Genomic DNA, 24290 nt, shown 5'->3' on the forward strand with positions numbered 1-24290 from the left:
TCCTCGTCGTTGTCTTCATCATCATCCTCACCATATATATATAGTAATCTCCTCGTCGTTGTCTTCATCATCATCCTCGCCATATATATATAGTAATCTCCTCCTCGTCGTTGTCTTCATCATCATCCTCACCATATATATATAGTAATCTCCTCCTCGTTGTCGTCTTCATCATCATCCTCGCCATATATATAGTAATCTCCTCCTCGTCGTTGTCTTCATCATCATCCTCGCCATATATATAGTAATCTCCTCCTCGTCGTTGTCTTCATCATCATCCTCGCCATATATATATATAGTAATCTCCTCGTCGTTGTCTTCATCATCATCCTCGCCATATATATATAGTAATCTCCTCCTCGTCGTTGTCTTCATCATCATCCTCGCCATATATATAGTAATCTCCTCCTCGTCGTTGTCTTCATCATCATCCTCGCCATATATATATATATAGTAATCTCCTCCTCGTCGTTGTCTTCATCATCATCCTCACCATATATATATAGTAATCTCCTCCTCGTCGTCGTCTTCATCATCATCCTCGCCATATATATATATATAGTAATCTCCTCGTCGTTGTCTTCATCATCATCCTCACCATGTATATATAGTAATCTCCTCCTCGTCGTTGTCTTCATCATCATCCTCGCCATATATATATATATAGTAATCTCCTCGTCGTTGTCTTCATCATCATCCTCACCATATATATATAGTAATCTCCTCGTCGTTGTCTTCATCATCATCCTCACCATATATATATATATAGTAATCTCCTCGTCGTCGTTGTCTTCATCATCATCCTCGCCATATATATATATATAGTAATCTCCTCCTCGTCGTTGTCTTCATCATCATCCTCACCATATATATATATATATAGTAATCTCCTCGTCGTTGTCTTCATCATCATCCTCACCATATATATATAGTAATCTCCTCCTCGTCGTTGTCTTCATCATCATCCTCACCATATATATATATATAGTAATCTCCTCGTCGTTGTCTTCATCATCATCCTCACCATATATATATAGTAATCTCCTCCTCGTCGTTGTCTTCATCATCATCCTCACCATATATATATATATAGTAATCTCCTCGTCGTTGTCTTCATCATCATCCTCACCATATATATATATATAGTAATCTCCTCCTCGTCGTCGTCTTCATCATCATCCTCGCCATATATATATATATAGTAATCTCCTCGTCGTTGTCTTCATCATCATCCTCACCATATATATATAGTAATCTCCTCCTCGTCGTTGTCTTCATCATCATCCTCGCCATATATATATATATAGTAATCTCCTCGTCGTTGTCTTCATCATCATCCTCACCATATATATATAGTAATCTCCTCCTCGTCGTTGTCTTCATCATCATCCTCACCATATATATATAGTAATCTCCTCCTCGTTGTCGTCTTCATCATCACCCTCGCCATATATATATATAGTAATCTCCTCCTCGTCGTTGTCTTCATCATCATCCTCGCCATATATATATATAGTAATCTCCTCGTCGTTGTCTTCATCATCATCCTCGCCATATATATATATATATAGTAATCTCCTCCTCGCCGTTGTCTTCATCATCATCCTCGCCATATATATATATATAGTAATCTCCTCGTCGTTGTCTTCATCATCATCGTCACCATATATATATAGTAATCTCCTCGTCGTCGTCTTCATCATCATCCTCGCCATATATATATAGTAATCTCCTCGTCGTTGTTGTCATCAACATCATTCCCATAAGCACCGAACTGACTGCATCCGTTTGTATCAAGCATAAATTACTGTTGGCAGGTTCCCGCCCCTGCGATGAGATTGAGTACAGAGAGGTGGCATCAGTGGGCATGTGTGTCAAGTTTGTCACCTCCAAAGTCAACTACAGTGATGGAGCAGCCCTGTGTGAAGCACAGCCCAGGGGACGGGTTGCGAATCTCGACACCAAGGCGAAGATTGTAACCGTGGAAACGATACTCAGAAGAGAATACGGTAAGGTACTTTCTTGGATAACGTGTGCTTGGTCTAGTTTGTCGTTCTTTAGCCACGAGAGTGGGCGGTCTTGGTTCGATTCCTGGCCACGTCAGTCTAAAATACGTTGAATGATGATGCTTGTTGTTACCCTGCCTGGCACTTGGAATATAGTGAAAAAACCAGGATGAGTATATTGTGTCTCAGTTGGGTACCATGTTAAACTGTGGCATACTGTGAAGTAAAGTCATTGTGCAAATAACCTGTGAAGGTCCGGGTTCGAATGGCTGCCTCCAGTAAACCGTGCTTGTCGTGCGACTAACAGGATTAGGAAGTCAGACTAGCTGACTTGGTTGACTCATATCATCGGTTCCCCATTGCGTAGATCGATGCTCATTCTGTTGATCACTGTATTGTCTGGTCCAGACTCGACTATTTACAGATCACCGCCATATGGTTCGGGCATTGTTGAGTGCGGCCGTAAACAACAAACAAACGTACACACATTGTGAAAATACTGCGAATTAACAGCATGTGCACCTACAGTTAGGCAACGTCCAGTTGGGTAGCCGTCTTGTGTGTCTACAGTTACGTAACATCCTTGTGTAGCTACAGTCAGGTAACATCCTTGTGTATCTACAGTCAGGTAACATCCTTGTGTATCTACAGTCAGGTAACATCCTTGTGTAGCTACAGTCAGGTAACATCCTTGTGTAGCTACAGTCAGGTCACATCCTTGTGTAGCTACAGTCAGGTCACATCCTTGTGTAGTTACAGTCAGGTCACATCCTTGTGTACTTATGGAGAGTGTGTGATGCCCACGCTTTCTAGTTCACAATTAAAGGTGTTGAGTTTTCAGGGCGCCGGAAGTTCTACATCGGCCTGACAAGAGACGGGAAGGGTGACTTTAAGTGGACGGGTGGGGCCCCTCTCCGTTACGTCAACTGGGGACCCGACCAGCCATCGGAGAACCCAGGAGACTACTGTGTTGTGACCACTGAGTGGTTGAAGTACAAATGGGACGACCTCTTCTGTTCGGATAAATGTGGAGTAATCTGTGAAGTCATTTTTTAATCTTTTGCCACACTTGACTTGAGGTTTAATCTAAACAGAACTACACTTGTTTAGAACGTACGTTCGCAGTGCATTCACTTCCCTTAGTGGTAACCCGATTCGTACTGCATTCACTTCCCTCAGTGGAGACCCCGTTCACACTGTGTTCACACTGCATTCACTTCCCTCAGTGGAGACCCAGTTCACACTGTGTTCACACTGCATTCACTTCCCTCAGTGGAGACCTAGTTCACACTGCATTCACTTCCCTCAGTGGAGACCCAGTTCACACAGCATTCACTTCCCTCAGTGGTAACCCAGTTCGTACTGCATTCACTTCCCTCAGTGGAGACCCAGTTCACACTGCATTCACTTCCCTTAGTGGAGACCCCGTTCACACTGCATTCACTTCCCTCAGTGGAGACCCAGTTCACACTGCATTCACTTCCCTCAGTGGAGACCCAGTTCACACAGCATTCACTTCCCTCAGTGGTAACCCAGTTCGTACTGCATTCACTTCCCTCAGTGGAGACCCAGTTCACACTGCATTCACTTCCCTTAGTGGAGACCCCGTTCACACTGCATTCACTTCCCTCAGTGGAGACCCAGTTCACACTGCATTCACTTCCCTCAGTGGAGACCCCGTTCACAGTGCATTAGTTTCTTTCATTGAAGACACAGTTGCTCCTGCATTATCTGTTTGACTCTCCGTTTGCCTCATTTTGAATTACACCCAGACTTACACCCTGCTGAAAAAATAAAAGTAATATTTGCTCTTTCTTTACTGTTGAGCCCTTATAGTGTTAATGTATACTCGTTCTGTATGAAACAGTTCCTGAATTAATTCAATGTTAACTTAACCCAATCCTATTTCCTTCATAAATTTCTCTCAACATATAAGAATCGCAAATATCATTTGTTTTGAAACTACACTTACAATAATGTGTAGAGACGTAATACCTCCCACTAAAGGTTCAGATTTCTCGATACAAGGTAAGGTTATAGATCATTTCGTCATCTAATGGTTTAGATGTATTACCTTAATTTCTAGTCACTGATTATATCAGCATTTATTACTTTAACAAACATTGCAACATTTGATAATAGAGCAATTAATATTACTGTGCCATTGTATGTCCATACACGCAAAGACAAATGAAACCGGATAGCATAATTTTAAAGTCTTAAAATCACGTTTCTATATACATAGATTTGAATGTTCATTTAACTGAATATGAATCTCATGTTTCATCGTCAGTGTGCTATAAATTGAGCATGTATATTACGCTTAACCTTTAGCTCTAGGGGTTGTGAAGAGCGGGTGATTTTAACAATATGGGGCAGCTGAAAGAATATTTGTCGCATTCATACTTGAAAAGAACTTTATTATCGAGAAATACCCTGGTACAGGGGTAGGACCAAGGCAAACATGATAATGTAACTTTCCCTGAATTTACCTGAATTACTCGAGTGGAAGTGGAATGCGCTTCATGTTAGGAGCATGTATAAATCGGTTGATTAGAGCAAATATGTTTCAATATTATTTTGTCCGATATCTCAATTTGAATTCGTATGCTTGCACTGCAAGTTAAGAAAGCGACTACTAGAAATCAACAGTTTTGAAAACAAAATAACGGAAAGCCTTCGTCGTATACAAATTACAAATCGTATTTCTATGTTAAGATATATTGACAATGTCGGGGTCACAGGTAACTTTTCTTACCTGTGGGGCACTATCCACGTTAAAGGAGTCTTCTATCGATACTTTGATGCACAATGCACAAAATGTTACCTGTACAGGAGGGGTTGCCGCTGCCCCCTGCCCCCTGGGCTACCTACAGCCCTGCACTTACTCCAGCGTTTTGCAGAATGTAACAAGTCATAATTTCAAGTGTTATGGTCGATTATCTTTTACACTAACCCACATAATACCTGTGTGGCAGCAGCGTCACGCATACGAAAAACAAACATAGGCGTGCTTTCCCTCCAACCACAGGCAAACTGTAGCGTAAGTGCGTTCCTCAGCATAGAGAAAATGACCAGTCTTCTTACAAGCAAGCGAAGCGAGCAAAGGTTGGCACCGTACTTTCCTGGCTTCGGTTTGAAAAATATTTTTCATGTCAAAATAAGATATTGCCACAATCCAAAGTATACACCCATTTCTTCACTGGGTTGTGCTCTCACATTTCCAACCCCATGTTGAACAATTACTCACGTGAAATATTTTTTATTCAACATTTTAAGCGCAACTCGTGGTATATCAAACCGTTCTTCGCCTTCATTCCCCTTTCAGCTTCCGGTTCATCCGGAGTGAAGGAACAAGATGGTATTATTCCAAATGGACTACTTACAGTTACCTCCCCTGCTTCATTCGCCCATTACGCCAGGAGTGTTTTTAAGAATTTGTAGAATAAGAATTGATAAGAGCAAAGTTTACCGGACTTTCTCACGTTACACAATATAAAGCCTGGGGAAGGTTTGGAGAACTTCACATTCTACAAGCGTATCATTGATTATTTTCAGTTAAATACGACGGGAGAAAATTAAGATTCGGGAAATCTAACCTCTGCTTTCTAATCGGTGCAAAGGTCGCCGGATGTCATGTCATACACCCGGGTTGTCTTCTAAAGCTCTCGTTATTGCATATTAACAGTGCATATTGAGATATTCGTCTAGCAAACCCAAATTTAACAGAAATCGGTATTTACAATTATTAATTATAATCATAACATTGCTGATGTAGTTTGCAGAAACGATTCAGTTCACGTCTACTTTCTGGTAGCACCGGTATGTTATGATGTTTTACTTTACTTTGAAAATGAACTTAATGTTAATATTAAGTAGCATTGAAATGTGCTAGACTATTTTAAGGTGAAGTATTTTGTCAGGAAAATGGCCTCGTCGTATACATAGACATGAGTACAATGTAAGAGATGTTGAGGGCTTGAGTTCTGATTTTACATGACAATGCTTCGTCACACACCTGTCGATTGGCAAAGTCTGCAGTACATCAATGTGGCTTCGAAGAACTTCCTCATCCATCATATACACCTGACCTAGCCCCAAGCGACTTTCACCATTTCAAAACCTGAAGGAACAAGTGGAAAACGCTATGCCGGTAGTGACGATTTCAAATCTAATGTACTCGTACGCTAGTACGCTTCACGGACCTGTTGCTTTCAAACTAGTTGATCTATTTGAGTAAAATAGCTGGAAATGCTGATGAAGAACACTGTCCAAGAACACTCCTAAGATTAGTTGGTGTCACCAGTCTGAAAGTTATGTAATCTTAGATTTTTTTTACCAGTCCTTGCACTTGCCCGTCGTCCTCTGGACATGAGGCAACATCGCATACGATTGCATCCCACAGTCCCTGAACAATATCATTTGTCTTTCCACTCAGCTCCTGTCGTAATACCCGTGAATTTCTGGGTTAGATTTGGTCTTCGGTAACCCGTGCTTGACGTGAGAGGCTAACATTGTCGATGAAATGTTAGGCTACATAAAAAATCAAATGTTTCTCAGGCATATTTTTTTCTCGCAAAAGTGACGAGGGTGGTAGGACTTGATTGAAAAAACGTGACGAGGGAGAAACACATTTCTATTTTTATTTTCTCTCGGGAATACATCTTGGGAAGTTTAGCGTGAGTTCATCAGTTGCAGATTCAGTCGAACTCGTTCTTACAGACTCTCATTCTTATAGTGAACATTTGGATGATCAGGACGCGGCCAAGTCAAAATTATTTTTTTGAAATGACAATAAACAATTGCTACGCACTCAAATAAACGTGACGCGTCGATGCCCGAGAAACATTTCACTTTTTTATTTAGCCTTATGAATGTGAACAACATTTGCCCGTGGATAATAAAGTCTTATCTTGTCACATCGCATCTCACAGGCAGCGCAGCTTATTCGGGTAATAATATTTTCGCCCTTAGAGCATGCACAAGAGCGCGCAAACAGGCGCTTTATAGACGACCAATATCATCATGTTTAGCAGAATAAGGTGAAAATACAGCAGGTAGGGTTCGAATGATCCTGTCTTGTCCCCACTACACGCATCCCAGACAGCGAATGGGTATTGCGCTGGAAAGTCAAACCCATCACGAACTCCCCGTAGAATATGAAGACTCCACAGGCGCCCACCGCGGGTCCGAAAATCGATAAACTAAGTCACGGTTTACTATCCAACCCCTTATAGTCCAGCGGATAGTGGTATAATTATGCATTTTCATGTTACAAGCATGAAAATTGGCAGATATCTTGCTTATACTACAAAAATAAGATACAGATAGGGAGGCATTGAAAATTTAAGATGGCCGCCATTTTTCAAGATGGCCGCCATTTTCCATTCAGAATTACACCATCAGACACTTAGATTCAATGTAAATTCCACAATTTTCATCCAGTATGCACGAATTAGGCCACATATGATGCTTGCACTATAAAAATAATACGCAGATGGGGAGGCATTGAAAATTCAAGATGGCCGCCACTTTTCAAGATGGCTGCCTTTCTTACTCAAAAGTACACCGTCAGAGCCTTTGATTCAATGTAAATTCCACAATTTTCCTACAATATGCATGGAATTTGGCAGTTATAATGTTTGTATTGTAAAGATAATATACAGAAAGGGAGACTTTGAAATTTCATGATGGCCACCATTTTTCAACATGGCCGTCATTTTCCATTCAGAATTACACTGTGAGAGACTTAGATTCAATGTAAATTCCACAATTTTCATACGATATGCATGGGATTTGGCAGTTTGTACTATAAAGATAATATACAGAGAGGGAGGCATTGAATATTCGAAATTGCCACCATTTTTCACTCAAAATCACACCGTCAACGATTTAGTAAATGTAAATGCCACAATTTTCTAACAGTATGTTTGGAATTTGGCAGATACATGTATGTTGCCCGTAGCATTCCATATATATCGGAACATTGAAAACCTGAATATGATACCATTTTCCTTGATATCAGGAGTAAATCTAATCCAGATTTCCATGAATAATGCTCGTCTGGGATTTCTTCGCTTACCTACTCAGAGCAACATATGACCACATTATTGGGCACAGTCTCCACCACAAAGACACAGTGCAGTGCACTTTAGGGCAGCCTTGAGGCACTTGCATCTCCCACAACATGCTTTGGTGCATCGACACTTCAACAGTTCTTGACAGGTCTTTGACACATCTGGTATTGTTGACCATAAGGGCTCCCACATGTTCGATGCATTGCGTTGCCAACCCCATATGGATGGATCAGGTAGATCAGGACAACGGATGGCTGACTGTCCCCATATATATGCTCCCTGATAAACTGCTCTCTTAACATGTTCTTTGAAAGCTGCAGATGTTGGAGGTATATTTTCTATTGCTCTACCTTTCGAAGAGAACATGTACTTTCTTGCTTCATTCAGATGTACATGGTCACTGGTTCTATCATACATCAATATTGTGAAACGTTCAAGTGTGCTGATCAAAGAATCTGTAACTTGATCAGGATGCTTGGACAGAAATTCAAATGCTTCAGTTGCTTCCTCTAAATGAAACCAGACTTGCCAAGCTTTCTTTTTACCACATCCACTGAAGGAAGATACAGTATCACATCCCGTGAAACTGTGGAAGAGAGGGAGACAGAGTGATTTCCTTGGACCCAGTGAAACAGCTTTTTCATGTGCAGGTATGTAATGAAACTGTTTTCCTGTACCAAAGGCAAGCCATACTTCTGAGATATCAAGAACTGCTGCTGATGAAATGGCCAACACCACAACATCTGTGTCCACTGTTCTTATCATAAATCGCATGAATCCTCTCTTGTTGGCTTCTGACAAGTGCAGTATCATCCTGGTATCTGCTTCTTCATGGCTGCATGGTGAGATATCTGAAACATCATATGGCTTATTTGAGAGAGCTGTTTCATTCACAGTACTGATGATCAGTTTGTCAGTATTGGTTTTCATGGCTTCTTTTCCTAGAAACTGGAACAATTCTGTTTTGTTGTTGTCACTTCTAAGAAACTCTTTCCAGTTGTGAGGAATGAAGGAATGTGGTTCAACTCGCCTTCTCTGTCCATGGCCTCTCCTGTTTCTTGCACTCGCCTTTAGACTGTCTGTCTTGTACACGTCCCAGACAATATCAAGTCTTGTGTTTTCCAGCTGGTTTTCCAGATACTTGTTAAACACTCCCTCACTGAAAGATGAAAATGTTTTATGTTCTCCAGGTTTCATCATATTCACAACTGCTGCTCCATCTAGTATTGTGACCTCAACTTCTGGTCTCTTCACGGCGGGACAGGAAACATCTTCCAGACACTGAAGAAGCGGTGATTTAGTGGATGGTTGAAGCATACCAAGATGTGAGAGTGATGGTGGACAAGTTTGATTCTCATGCTTGAAAAACTCGTCTAAATTGCCTTCTCTAGTTTGACAGGATATGTAAAGGCGAGAGAACAGACTACAGTCATTCTTTAGGCTGACAACCTGCATCTTTGAAGATGACTGTGATTTTGTTTGAGGTGATGACAAAAGCGTCAGTTTGTTTTTCTTGATAGGTTCTGAAAGTGCAATACCTTTGATGAACCGTTCCTCGACAAAGTCTTCGTATTGATCTTTCCCAAGGCGTTCAATTCTATTCAAAGTTTCTACAACATCTGATGGTGCAATGTCCCTTGTTGATATTACAAGAAGATCATGTCCATGCTCAAGAAAAGGACTTCCAAACTCTCTGATTACATTCGTAAGAGCAATAACATCTTTGTAAAATGATTCTTGTATTCCCTTATTCTGTTCGTGGTGTGAAACAGAATAAATACTTTGAACATTCAAAGAGGCATCAAATTCTTCAAGAATTCTGTTCACTTCTGGACCACCAACTGTCCATCTTCTCAAGGCAGATTCATTCTCCGTAAGACCGATGGCACCTCCGTCACCTTTTATGTTTGCATTATTTTGTTCATGAGCATGATCCACTGGAATTGCAGAATAAACCCTTTCTGTCTTGTGAACAACAAAATTCCCTTTCTTGAACTCTTCAGTGGTGTTTGGATGAACATGACTGAGACTCTTTAGGTCTTGAATATGCACTGGCATCCATCTTGCATAGTTTGTATGGTTAAAAGCAAACATCCACGGTGTCATGACTTCTAGAAGGCTGATATATTCGCAGAAGTTTCCGCTTCTTAAGCATCCAACAAAGGACAAGAGCAACAGTTCCAAGTTTAGAACCATCAACCAGAAGTGGAATGTTGGAGATATCTTCGATGTAGTGTTGATCCAGTCTTCAAATGGTGCTGAAGATTTCCATGAGCCTCAAGAAGAAGATGATAAAGTGCACAAGCAGTGACTTCATGTGCTCGTCTAGTCCTTCTGACATGTGATCCCTGAAGGAACGAATCAGCTTTGCCAGAAGATGCAATCTGGGCTTCAACTATCATATCTGTCCACCCACTGTCCATGAGCCAGTTTCCCAACACTTTGAGAAATGCCATCTCTATATGCAATCCTCCCATCATTATTATCATTTTGTCCTCACCATGTGTTGCTGGATACTGCCACTGTATCTGTTTCATTGTGGCATACAATGGTTGGTCTGCAGCTATGACTGGAGTTTGTCCAGGATTGAGGAAAGATGTTGCCTGTGCAATCACATCCATGCCATGTTTCAACATTGCAGCAGAGTCCGCATTTTCTGTGAAAAGTGGAAGGAGACATGAAATGGACTTGATGATCTGATCTGAATGTTGCTTCTTTGCATGGTAAACAGCCCAGGAAACATCAGGGTGATCAGCTTGCCGTTCTTTAATCAATGTGTCCACATGTGTTAACCACCTGAAAACAAACGAAATAACCTTTGAATAATTTTTCGATGTTCAATTATCGTGCATGCTTTGTGTGGATATGTATGTACAATATGTAAAGGTGAAAGTTTGATCAATGTCACAGACTTTATAGTGACATGTTAAAAAGGAAGCAACTTTTCTCCTACTTGTATCTACTATCAGTAGATCAGTGTAAGTGAGTATTTGTACAATATTTACAACATTAAAAGGTTGAAGACTCTTATTTTAATTGAAACAATTGAGGATTTTTTTCTGGAAGAAATTAAATTCACTTACTCATTTTCTTGATGCATGAAGTCATCAAGTTTCACAATTGTAGAAGCATGATAGCCTGGTGTCTTTGGACAGGATGAAACATCTTTCTTCAGGATAAAATCAGGCAGCTCTCTCACAGACTTTGACTGTGGTTTGGAGGTTGCATCTTTTAAAGGTCCCGTTCTGTCAGCCCCTTGATTGTCTTTATTTGGATGCTGAAAGATGGATATGCCTGTACCATGAAAGGACCCTTGTGCAGTTGTTGAGCTTGGGTTGTGATCAATGTTGTCTATTGCTGATGTTGTAAAGAGGTTAAATTTGAGGTTTGAAGGACAGACTTGTTCCTCAGTGTATCTTTGACCTCTGTGGAAACCTCCAAAACTCTGTCATATGATACAGACATTCCAAAGTTATACATGAAGTCAATCAAGTCTCTTTTCCGTGTCTTGGCATGAAGTGTCATTCCAATATACAAGGGAAGTGGTGTCTCTCGCTCCTTGTTGTGCCGAAGGGATGTAGTTCCTTCCTTTGCACGTTTACTACAGTCGTAAACAAGTAGCTGAGAAAGTGATAAGGCAGTTTGTTTCCTAGCAGTTGTCTGTGAATTAGTTGTTCCTTCCAGAATCATTTCAACAAGAGAAAGTAGAGAGTGTGGAATAGACTGTTTCTGGCAGTTTACATCAAACGCTCCTGAAAAAGGTTTGTGTGTCATTGACAAAATGTCCTTTCTAACTAGTTGAGCTGCTTTACAGAGTATCTGACCATTATCATCAAAGTCCTGATAATGAAAGGTTTTCAGAGCTTCCCCTACATGTTCTGTGAAGACCAAAAGTGTTTCTCTTCCACTTGAGTGAGCTTGGAGATCTTGAAACTCATCTAGGATCTTGTTCTTCAGTCTTGTGCTGTGAATGTCATATTTCAGGCCATGATGTTGCAAATAGCTTGAGTACTCTTTAGACAGTGTTGACAGTTTCAGTACAGGAAGATTTTCTTGTCGACATTCATCAACATACTGTTAAGTTGAGCGAAAGCTAGACGTTCCTTAAGTGTTTGGGAATGACAGATATCATCGGACTGTGTACCTTCTTCTTCTTCTTCTCCTTCTACCTTTTTGAGCTGCTTTTCTGTATAAATTGGAAAGACATACAGGGTGATATTTTGCATCCTGTGCCATCAAATCTGATGTACTGAGCTTAGCTAACAGCTGACTATCTTGCAACTTCAAAGCACATTCGCATACACGTTTGTCCAGTTGAAATGTTGATACACATCTTAATTCTGAAGGCTGTCCTGACTGCTCACAAACAAAGCAAAGGTTGCTGGTATCTGAGGTTTTGATCCTGTCATAAGATGCACTTCTTCCGGCTTTACTCTCACTGGGTTGTGATGGGTACAGGCAGTCACCACAGTCAATAGTTGAAGTTTCAAGTTCTTTTGATAGTCGTCTTTTCCTTGCCCTCTGCAGCATGTTTTTGTTGAATTTGAGACCACATGACTTGTGCCAGCATGCTCTATGAGATTCAAAAGTGGTGAAAATATTCGGAACACCCGCAAAACAACTCAAATTTATGTCCATAGGCAGCTGTTCAAGTTCAGAAAAGGCTTCTAAATTACTAGCCATTGTGGCGTAACCATTTCCTGATTTGTTCTTAGCATTGGCAGGGCAGACAACAGGATCCTTTGTGTATTTCTGGCACAATACACACAAACTCCAATCCATCTTCGAAGCATCTGTGGACTGTGTGTAACTAGTCATCATCCGTGGAATCTGGACAACAATAAAGCTCTTATTTTCTGGAGAAGTGACCAAAATAAGAGTATTTCATGACATGATGCTATGATCTTTCTATTTGAAAATGTCCTTATCAATACCTAAATCATGATTGGTACCTTGAGAATTGGAATAACTTGTGAACATGCTCTATTTATGTTGATAAGAGAAATATTACAGTCATTAGTTACTATCATGGGCATAATTTGAACACCCAGATCATTTTGAAATCTGAAGCTAATTTTTTTCATATAACAGAGACATTATTTTGTTATCAAACCATAACAAACTTCACAAAACAAACCACAGATGGCTTTTACTTAATAGGCAGTGAAATGCCATCAAAACTGTAATTCAACAAACTTTTCAACAGTCCCCACCATCTAAAGAAATAAGATTAGTGGAAGGGAAGTATTATTACATGTAAATTCTACAAAACCTTTGATACCAATATTATTGAAATACCAAGTAATCTGAACAATGTAAATTGGGCAGTTTTTAGTTTTAGACAATTCTGAAATTATACACCCATGAAGGAGATATATATTATTTGTCTTGTCCATTATTTCATGTCCCTGCAACTTGTCAGTTATGAAGCCCCTAGGTGCCCCTTGCTCAAAAAAACCACGGTAAAATGAGTTTTACTCACCATTCATGTCTCTTCAGCAACAATGAACATTCTTCCTGCCACTTGTGCAAAATCAATGCAAAATCCTCCAATTAAATTTGTATATTTGTCTGATTACATCATCTTAACCTTGACTGATGACATAACATCAAAGTCATAACAAAGGGGAGATCACTCTCATTCAACCTTATTTCTAGTACTTTCCACACAACAGATAACACTGACTCAATATTTCACAATATTTTTTGGAAGTTGATACAAAAAAAATAAAACATATTTTTGAGTGCCTCCCTATCTGAAACATGTTAGAATATTATTTTCTAAGTATTATAACTAAAATTTCACTTGTAACATGAAAATGCACAATTGCATACAAATCATGCCATTACCCGCTGGACTATTACTATATAACCTGAAAAGGTGCATCACGAAATCACGGCGACGTGATCGAAAACCGGACAATTACGCAATCGACATTGAATATATCATATTTTATTTATTTTATTTTATTCATTGGTTAATAGTGCAAACTACAACTTCACGTGGGTGAAAAAACTTGAGTGTGATTTATACACTAAAGTGTTAGCCAATCAGATTGTCGGCGGTCGTAAAGCCCGTCGCTGACGACATAGTTTTGTATGCTTCCAGCACAGCAATTCGGTCTTTGGCGATTTAATAAAAAAAAAACAAAAACAAGTGCATCCCCTCGAAAGGCCTGTGTATATGTATCCCACACACATGGGTGAATGTGGACAGAAGCTTTTGATACTCGTGAGACTTATAAAGTACTATATATTTAATGACGAGTGCGTAATTGTCCGGTTTTCGATCACGTCGCCGAAAAACAATGGATTTCATTTTTAAGGGACCAGCGTCCAAAGTGCAGATAATTGAAAGGGAAACATTTTGCTTCACATTATTGTTGTATAAAAATCAATGATTACGTCACAGTTACGATACGAAAACAAACATTACGATTTTAATGTTCCTTTTGTGTCGGCAGCATTCCATCAAAGCCACATTAGAGCGTCAACAGTTCACAGTAAATAACATTTGCATTATTCTATCTCATAAACACTGAAATGGATGTCCAGAGAAACAGTATAACTAAAAGCAGCCACGGGGACTGTATGGGAAGTATGAAGACCGTCCATATTGCACAGGAGGCAATCCTATGAGGTGAGGTGAGGTGAGGTGAGGTGAGGTGAGGTGAGGTGAGGTTTATTGTCCGGGAAGGGAAATTTGTCCTGTCGTGTAATACAAGCATATGATAACAAATAATGTGAAGTCTATTTACACAATGTCAAGCTAATCAGAATATAATGATTAATCATAGCATAATCAAAATACATAATAAAATAATCATTATGTGCACTCTACTTTCTTCAAGTTCTACAAGTTTGACATGGCCAGAACATTACCTGTTAGTGATTATTATAAATCATTTTGTTTAACGCTTTGATTTTCACAGGTTGGCAACGATGTCATGTGTAGCCTCATCACTAGACCCCGTCAACCGCTTTCTACGACAGATAAGGTTGCTGAAGACCAGTGCTAACACACGTGGCTTCCCAGAAACTTCGTTCGTGAAGGATATGAGCATGTGAGTGTAGCTTTATGTCCCATTCAGCAATAATCGAATATGGACCAGACAATCCAGTGGTCAGTAGCATGAGCATCGATATGTGTCGCGCAAGTCAGAGAGCCTGACCACCCGATCCCGTTCGTGAAGGTTGTGGCACTGCGATTTAAAGCGATTTTACTTGTTTTATATAACCAAGCAAGAATAAACAGTGTTCGAAATAGCTGCGTGCCCGTAAGCCAGTTGCTCGATGTTTTACGATCGGGCCAGTAGAAAATGTCGCAAGCAAGCCCTGTCTGGCTCGTTGATTTTCTGTGCTTCTTTGATGTGGATGCAAGACACAAAAATCCTCAACTCGCACCAAAAGTATATTCTATAGTCACAGTCATCATTTCTTTCCTTTGGCTTGGTGAGGTTCAGAAAACTACAAAGCAAAAATAAAGACTTGCTAAGTAAATGATTCCTAACGTCACTTCTTGAAAATTCGAAGTAAATTACTTCAACCTTTACAATTACAAAATATATCAATAAAATGTACAATTAACAAACCCTTCAAACATTATCTCTATATTATGCATTGAAATGTCTTATAATAACAAACAATGCTACTCACATTTGTGTCCATGCCCACTACCATATCTTGGTACAACATGGAGGCAGTGACAAGCCATGTGCTTTGAGGAGCAACACTAACAATCAAAGGAAGTAATCTGTTTTTACAATCATAATACTTTTAGGAAAACTAATAACAGTTATAGCCTAGCTAGACTTTCTGAACCTCATCTGAACTAAATTTTACATTGAAAATTACCACACTATTTTAATACTTTGTACTTTGCCACATTAAAAGTATAACCTTTTGACAACAATTGTCTTTAATGTATAAAATTATAAATGAATAGAAGAAAAAAATGTTTTCTGCATCAACAAACTCGGCCTCTTAAACAACATTGTTTAACTAACTTCTCACAATGCAGAAACAATCTGAAATAACATACTGTTGAACAGTAAACAATTTTCACAAGATTTCATTCATCAGTATATCTTTCATTTGTGTTTGGAAGTAATAATACAACTTTGTGTACAGGTCTGCGCAGTTCTGTACTTTGTGTTTTCAGTATCACAATTCTCACAAAGCCCAGTTTGTCAGGCTCAACTTTGATCACTCGTCCCATGGGCCAGCATGATCTGTGTGCATTTTCATCCTTGTTGAATACAATGCCATCTACTTCAATGTTGCGTTTTGGTGTACTCCATTTCTGTCTCTCCTGCAGTGAATACAGGTATTCTTTCTTCCATCAGCTCCAAAATACATTTGAGAGATACTGAATTCTTCTCCATCTTCGACGCATGTAAATATCCTCATGTTGAAATTTACCGTGCGGAGCAATGAAAACATTGGATTTCATCATGAGCAAATGGTTCTGTGTTAGGGGGTTCAGATCGGTGACATCACTGGAGACAGTGGTGAGTGGACGAGAGTTGACAATAGCTTCTACTTCACATAGCAGGGTACGGTATGCCTCGTCATCCAAACGGTCTCCAAACTCATACAACATGGGTGATAGAATCTTTCTTACGGAACCAATCATTCGTTCCAATACTCCTCCCATGTGACTGGCTGATGGTGGATTAAACTTCCAGTCAGTGTTGGCTTGCAATAGGTGAGCGTGGATGCTGTTTTGATCAAGTTCTGCTACTGCTTGTTGCAATTCTCTGGCAGCTCCAATAAAGTTTGTGCCATTGTCACACCATATTTCTTTCACAGGTCCACGTCGTTCTATGAAGCGACGCAAGGCATGAATGAATGAGTCTGTGTCCAAGGAGTTGGCTGTTTCAATGTGTATGGCTCTACTCAATAAGCATGTGAACAGTGTTCCATAGCGTTTCATCTGTTTTCTACCTTCTTTGATGGTATGTGGACCAAAGAAATCTTCACCTGCGTATGTAAATGGAGGTGCTGGATTCACTCTGCTGAATGGTAGGTCGGACATCTTCTGTTCACATGGAGGCATTTTCAGTCTGCGACAGGTGACACAATGGGACAGAATGTTTCTCACTGTTGCATTTGCTCTTATGACCCAGTACTTTTCTCGGAGTTTCGACAGTACATGATTTCGTCCAACATGGCCAAGCCTCTTGTGTATGTCTTGTACAATCAGGCTTGTAACATGATGTTTGCTCGGTAGAAGAACCTGATGTTTCATTTCATCTGGAATCTTAGATTTGCTGAGTCTGCCACCTACTTTAAGAATTCCATTGTTGATGGATGGATCCAGCTTGTAGACAGGGCTGTGCTTCGATACTCGGCCTCGTTCAACTGCTGCAAGTACACGGATTTCTTCGTCAAAACTTTTGGACTGCACAAACTTCAAGATGATATATTCTGCACATTCAAGTTGCTCAACTGTGAAAAGAGGTTTACTGCTACAGATATCTGGTTCCACTTCACCTTTTCTTTTTCTGATGCGAATGTGGAGATTGTTGATGAGTTTGAGATAGATAACTACCGCCTGCTTCAGACGATACCAACTTGAATAGTGTTTGATCAAAGTGTCAAGCCCCTCACATTCCATCTTACTTGGTGAAACGCACGTAGTTGCAACAGTTTCCTCTTCAGTGGATTCTGCAGGACTGGGTTGTGTCAGCTTCCATTCCGATTCAGACCTCCAGAGAAATGTTGGTCCTTCAAACCAATCAGGTTGCCCCAGTAGTTGTGCTGTGCTTGCTCCTCGAGATGCTATATCCGCTGGGTTCTCTTCTGATTTTACATATTTCCAATCTTTTGGTTCAGAGTAGTCTCTTATCATTTTCACACGATTAGCAACAAATACTGGTCATCGCTTCTTCTCACTACTGATATAATGTAAGACAGTAGTTGAATCTGTGAAGTAGGTCACACTGTCTATATCTGTGTCAAGTCCTTTCAGCATGAGTTGAGCTATTTCAACAGATTCAACTACATAGATTAAAATGTTTGATGAAGAAAATAGTAAAATGAATTTTGTTCAAATGTTGTAAAAGACATAAAACTATGTATTTGGTTTGATTTTTCGTTTTCTTTAGAGTGTGTTTACACTCTCGGTAAACGTACGACCAGAGACCATATAATAGAAAGTTCCTATTTTGGTTTTCAATAACGGATACTAATTCTCAACACAAATACTTAGTTACCGGAGTGTAGTGAAAGAAAATACGATGAAGATCGGTTTAGTGGCATTAAAAAGACTGTGGCGATTGCGTCAATCCTTATCTTGACTCCTGAATTACGACGAAATATGATGTTTTCCGAAATATTTACTCCAAAACACTTAGATTTTCACACGCTTTCAAAAGAATAGCTTATTACTAGCATATTTTGAATAAATTTGTGAACATTTACGGTGATTTCATCTTTTGCTTGGTACCAAATTTGTATGGGTACGATCGGTATTTTATTTTTCATGACTTTTGACGTAAACCCATATTTTCAGGGTGGACTGAACTTTCCAATCATCATGTAGCAGACGACACAACATTCATTTTGTTCGTTAATATGGGCCGAATATATATTTAAATCACTCATGCACCTAATCGTTCGAAAGAAATGCACGTTTCCATTATCGTTCACTGTAATGATTATCTTTGTGGAAAGGGTCTTTATTTATCATTTAAAAATTCTTAACAATATTGTTATATGTTATCTCTATTCTTACTACTGATATTCAATTATGATTTGTATTACTATATATTAGTTTATTAATATACAATACCAGCAGCCTGTCTTTATGCAACAACGAAAGTGAACAATGAAGTCATTCTTCAACATTTTATTTATGACACTATTTATATCATAAGTTATCATTTGTTTTGTAGATGCCCAGGAAAAAGAAAGTTGTTATTGGCAGTCGTCGGAAGGGCTATTCAAAGAGAGGTCCGAAACAACAAAGTCTACGTTCTTCCGCTCTCTCTGACCATTCCTATTCTTCAGTTTAGTCAACTGTTCTTGATGATTGCAGGTAAGTAATAATGAAAAGTGGAAATTCAGAAATGGTGTCCATTCTGGCTCGTGGTTTCTTTTAAAAAAGTGAGTGTTAATATTTTGTAGTTATTGGTATTTATATATTTCATTGGTATTTCTGTTTAACTATCAAGGTAATTGTATAATCAAATTTAATATTGTTTCTTTTGTTATGTGAAAAACAGGTACAGTGTAAACTATTAAGTACGTTATTCCAGTCTTGAGTAAGTAAGTAGACCATGTTTGAAAGAGCAATTGCAACCAACTATTGCATAATTTTAACAAGCGTTTAGAACAATACAAATTATTTTTTTTATTATTAATATTGTGTATCTCCATTTTCAGATCAAGAGATACACTGTGGGACAGAGCACGGAAGTCCTTCTTCATTGACCTCAGTGATGAACCTACAGATGACCCATGTCAAGAAGCAACAGATTCTCATGGTTGTTCAGCAGATGATTTTTTTGTTATTTTGGACAAAGTTCACCAGTATCATCCACACAACAATGTGGATGAATTTGTTGATGGCATCCTACGGTACCACAGGTACCAGCAATATTTGAAATTGAAAAAGGAGCTGCTTCAGCATGTAAATGAGCTTGGCAATTTTACAATTGCAAGAAACAAACGTGAAAACATTTCAATTGTGCAGTTTTATGACAGTGACTTAGGCTAAGTCCAGCTTTCAGTAGTCACCAAGCCATCCTTTACAGCAACCATATATGCACATCGACCTGACATTGGCCCAAATCATGAATTCTGGATTGGTTTGCCTACGTTTTTCTCCACTCTTAATGATGTGAAAAAACTTCTATCAAAACTGTCTACATACCATGTTTGTGTTGGCAATTACGAAGACAGATTTGCAGACATGATTCCGGTTGGTACGGGGATAAGTAAAGGAGCTATTCCAACAATATCTGCCTACAGAGAAGGAGATTTTGGAGCTAACATAAATGGAATTGCTTATACTTCCACCATCAGATCCATGTAGTGTCAGTTCCTGGTGTCTCAGAGAGACCGTTGTAGCCATTGCAGTAAATACAGAGCCACACTCCGAGCAAATGCCAGAAGAGACAGCCTTTCTCCCCAAAACCAGAAACCAAATACATTCAGTCACACGACTCATAAGAAGATGTTGAAGAATGAAGTCATAGAAAAGTACCCAATGATGAAAAGTTGTAGAAATTCCATGCAGCTTGAAATGGAGCGTTTAAGAAAAACCATATCCAAGAATATTACTCAGAAAGGTCTTAACCTAAGTGCTTCATCTAACTCAGACTTTCAGAAACTCTTGATGGAACACTCGGATGAAGTATCGCATAATTACCCTGATGAAACGTCTATTCAGAGACTTTTCTGGGAGCAGCAGAAAAAATACAGTGAACTCAAAGACAAACGCGTAATGAGATGGCATCAAATGGTAATAAAATGGTGTCTCTACATGCGAAGTAGCAGAGTGTGCGCGATTCATGCTTGCTGTAGGTGCAGAATTTGTTCTAACTCACCGATTTAATCAGGACCCTCTAGAAGAACAGTTTGGACAATTAGACATAAAGGAGGCTTAAATGACAATCCATCAGTTTATGCTGTCAAACAGAACTTTTCACAGATAAAGGTCATTGGTTCATCTGTGCTCCAACCAATACGTGCCAACATATCCAACAAGAGGCCACACCCTACCATGACAGTTGATGATACAGCACTCCCTAGGCGCGAACAGAAGCGTGTGTAATGTGTTTTACTTTAATAATAAAAGGACAGACAAATGTATAATCTCAACACTCCATCTCCCATACCACTGGCGTACCGCTCAGTAAAAGTATCTGTAGTAATTGTGGCACTATAACTTAAATTTGTTGACTCTTATATAGGAAGAACACGGCACCAGACTGAATGTTGAATTATTACATAGTAATAATATGTAATTTATTTTATTGTTCATTTGTGTACAGATCATTGTATTATTCTATTACATGTTGCTGTTGAGTCAGTCTCACCTGGATTTTCATGTGTGTGCAAAATGTATACATACAAGCTTATTACATATGAATGATATGTACTTTATTTCATTGTTCGTTTCATTGTATTGTTTTATTACATGTTGCTGGTGAGTCATTCTAACCTAGATTTCCATGTGTGTGCAAAATGTGTACATACAAGATATTGTTATAATTAACCAGACAGAGTAAATAGTCTCATAAAAGTGTTGCACACTGATGCCTATGACTATTCTCACATTGATGATTACAATAAATAGTCTCTTGATTTTCAGATTTTTCTGAGTGACTGGTTGTTTTTCCCTTCACTAGTTTTTCTCTCGATTTTTTTTCTCTTTCTGGTGTTGTCGCTTCACAAACTTGGCCACAGCCCCACCGCGCACATTCAGGAACAAAGATACTAGACATTCTAACAGTTGTATTTTCAGTTTTTCTTCACACATGATTAACTTGTCCCAGTAGAACATGACCATGGGGTTAGTCAGAATAGTTTCTTTCAGTTTATCACATTGAAGTGAATGGGCACTAGGGTTGGACAGATCCACTTGACTCCTAACTACTGTTTCAACTGATCTCACAAGAAGAAAGCAACAATCACTTGGAAGTGTAAGGCCACCCCTGTTGATTTTATCTGTCCATCTTGAAAATGTCTGAATGTATCCTTCCTTTGATTCCCTTTTTGTATGAAGGCCATCGATGAGAGCCTCTATGTTTTGACCACCTATTGTTTTCTTTTTGAGCATAGCATGGACAATATATCCAGAAATATAAAAGAGCACAGCTTGGTCATTTCCACCAATATGGTTTTCTTGCTTCTCATCAGCTGTCTTCATTGATTCCGAAAGAAATTGAAAGAGGGTTTGAATGATACGGTCTAACAAACACTGGGTGAATATGTGAATAAGTGTGATGTCATGGTCGCTGACGTCCTGTATGCAGGTGTGCATGTTTGAAATAAAATCTTCCTGTATGCCCTTCTGATGATACCTGCTATAAAGTACCTCTCGGTCGCTTGAAAATGAACTCCCATGGCCAAACCCCTTGAACACATGGCATAACTTGGGTGTCAAAATAGCTATAAAGTCGTTCATGGCATGAGAGGCTCTACTGAGGGATTTTGCAATTTGAATCAGATCTTCACCAGCTATTGAACCTGACTTGGATGTATCCATCATAGCGTCGCAAATGATCAATTTCAATGCCTTTGGCACTCCATCCTTTAAAGCGTCCATCATTTGAGCTTCACTTGAAAGAGGCAAGACTGTTGAAGATTGTTTTTCATCGGGTTTGAAGCTGTGTCGCTTGTTGGTGGTGTTCTCATAAGCTGAAATCGGGAGGAGGATAGCTATATTTAATAATTTAACATGGGAAAGAGACCATGGGCAGAAATTATAGAAATTAAAATTTAGTGTACTATTCACTTCAATGATGTATAAAATATCAGTTAACAACTTTATTTTAAGATTTGTTAAGTACAGATTTGTATGATTTTATGTTTTACATTTACAGTCAGTCCTCAGTGGACAACACAACTATGCAGATTGTGTTACAAGAATTTTATCAGTTATCCTGGCGTAATATGTTAATATTATAGTATATTCTTTGGTCTTAAGCTCAATTTCAATATTATTTTTAAGTTTCATTACAACGGTTGATATTCATAAATTACATGTGAAAAAATTCTGAAAATTATAATCAAATGTACGATTCAAATTATGCATATCTAAGATATTGGTTTTAAAAAGTTATTTTAAGACTGTAAATTTTTTGTATGATTTTATGTTTTTCAGTTGCAATGTAAATGTTAAATGGACAACATGGCTATGCTGTTTGTGTTGCACCAAGTTAAAACATTAGTACACTCTTTCGTCTTAGGCGCTAGTTCAGATTTTATTGACAACAGTTGACATTCATATTTACAGTGTTACTGAGGATTTAATGAATGAATATCAAAGTGGTTGAATTTAGTAATACGTATAGATCTATGGAACTATTCTATCATAAATACTTGTACATATCAGAAAGTGTGATGTTCTGTCTTAATGGTATTGGTTGCAGTTTCATGCTAAGGTAAAGTTGACACTTTGACTGTTGAAGCAGTTCGTTTTACCTGAATACAATTATGCGAATTTCTATGAGATTATAATCAGAGGCTAACAGCCTCATTTAGTGAAACATCTTCCACTGCAAACGGATACTTGCAAATAAAACATAGATTGCGTGAATGTACATTCAGTGAACATCAGGTATATTGGGAACAGTACTGTAAAACTGCTTTATCTGATTGGGTTATATTGGTTGGAATTCTGTGTAATAGTCAAACCTTTTCGGTGGCATCGGATTTCAATTTTGAAAATTGTCTATAAATATTAGTAACACAATTAGTACTTTATATTCTGAACACATTAATATATATACACAATGTATGATGTACCGTACCTTTGATATCTGATCGGCCGTGTTTCTTCTTCATATGCCCTCGGAAACCTGCAATAGTTTTGTAGGTTTTGTGGCACTCAGGACACTTGTAGACAGCCGTGGTATTTTCTATTCCTGTCCAGGCGTTTCCTTTTCCAGGCGTCTTGGGAGCAGAAGCCGCACTGTCATTTCCATCAGACTCAGTATCATTCGAAACACAGGCCTGGTCGTAGTCTGTAAATTCTCCAAGTAAGGTATCGAGGTCCAAGTCGGAATCATCCCAATGAATAAAGTCGTCCATGGCAATGCCGAATGTTAACAGATATTCTGGGCTTATAACGACACGCATTTCGTGTCTCTGGTGCAAATAAGAGATAAGATAAAGATTAAGATTATTGTAATCTTTTTATTAGAACTATACACGTAATTTGACTGTCAACTGCAATCCTGCTAAGGGAATTAACTCTCACCCCGGATATTACGCAATATTGTTTACGTGGTTACCAGCGAGCTCATTTGAGAATGTCTGCGCATGTGCTGCGCATGTGTACCGATAGCAGGAAGTTAGCAGCAGAGTGTTGCTGTGTATCAGTTGCGTACCAGGCCGTAGCGCTGATGGCTAATGATTAACTGTTGGAGAGGGCCGTCCCTCTATTATATGGTCTCGGGTACGACCAAAGCGGAATTTGATCAGTAGATATTTTACACGCTCTGCGCATGCGCACAGCGAGTGTGAAATTAAT

At 39.0% G+C, this 24290-nt stretch overlaps 1 protein-coding gene and 2 pseudogenes across 1 annotated transcript; 1 reads left to right on the forward strand and 2 right to left on the reverse strand.

Moving 5' to 3' along the window:
- Positions 1–16154: 16154 nt before the first annotated feature.
- LOC137274079 (uncharacterized) lies at positions 16155–16718 on the reverse strand (annotated as a pseudogene).
- A 170-nt stretch (positions 16719–16888) lies between these two features.
- Positions 16889–17936, reverse strand: LOC137274085 (uncharacterized). Its single transcript, XM_067807087.1, has 2 exons — positions 17187–17936; positions 16889–16906 (listed from the first exon to the last, which is right to left on the reverse strand). The coding sequence occupies exons 1-2, from the start codon at positions 17934–17936 to the stop codon at positions 16889–16891; spliced, it is 768 nt and encodes a 255-aa protein (XP_067663188.1).
- A 1045-nt stretch (positions 17937–18981) lies between these two features.
- LOC137274093 (uncharacterized) lies at positions 18982–21418 on the forward strand (annotated as a pseudogene).
- The last annotated feature ends 2872 nt before the right edge of the window (positions 21419–24290 follow it).

This window comes from Haliotis asinina, chromosome 1, assembly GCF_037392515.1.
Source record: "Haliotis asinina isolate JCU_RB_2024 chromosome 1, JCU_Hal_asi_v2, whole genome shotgun sequence".
In the NCBI taxonomy this organism is placed as follows: domain Eukaryota; kingdom Metazoa; phylum Mollusca; class Gastropoda; order Lepetellida; family Haliotidae; genus Haliotis; species Haliotis asinina.

Bases quoted from the DNA above. Each gene is read 5' to 3' on its own strand.
- LOC137274085 (XM_067807087.1), bottom strand. From the start codon at position 17,936: ATGATAAGAGACTACTCTGAACCAAAAGATTGGAAATATGTAAAATCA.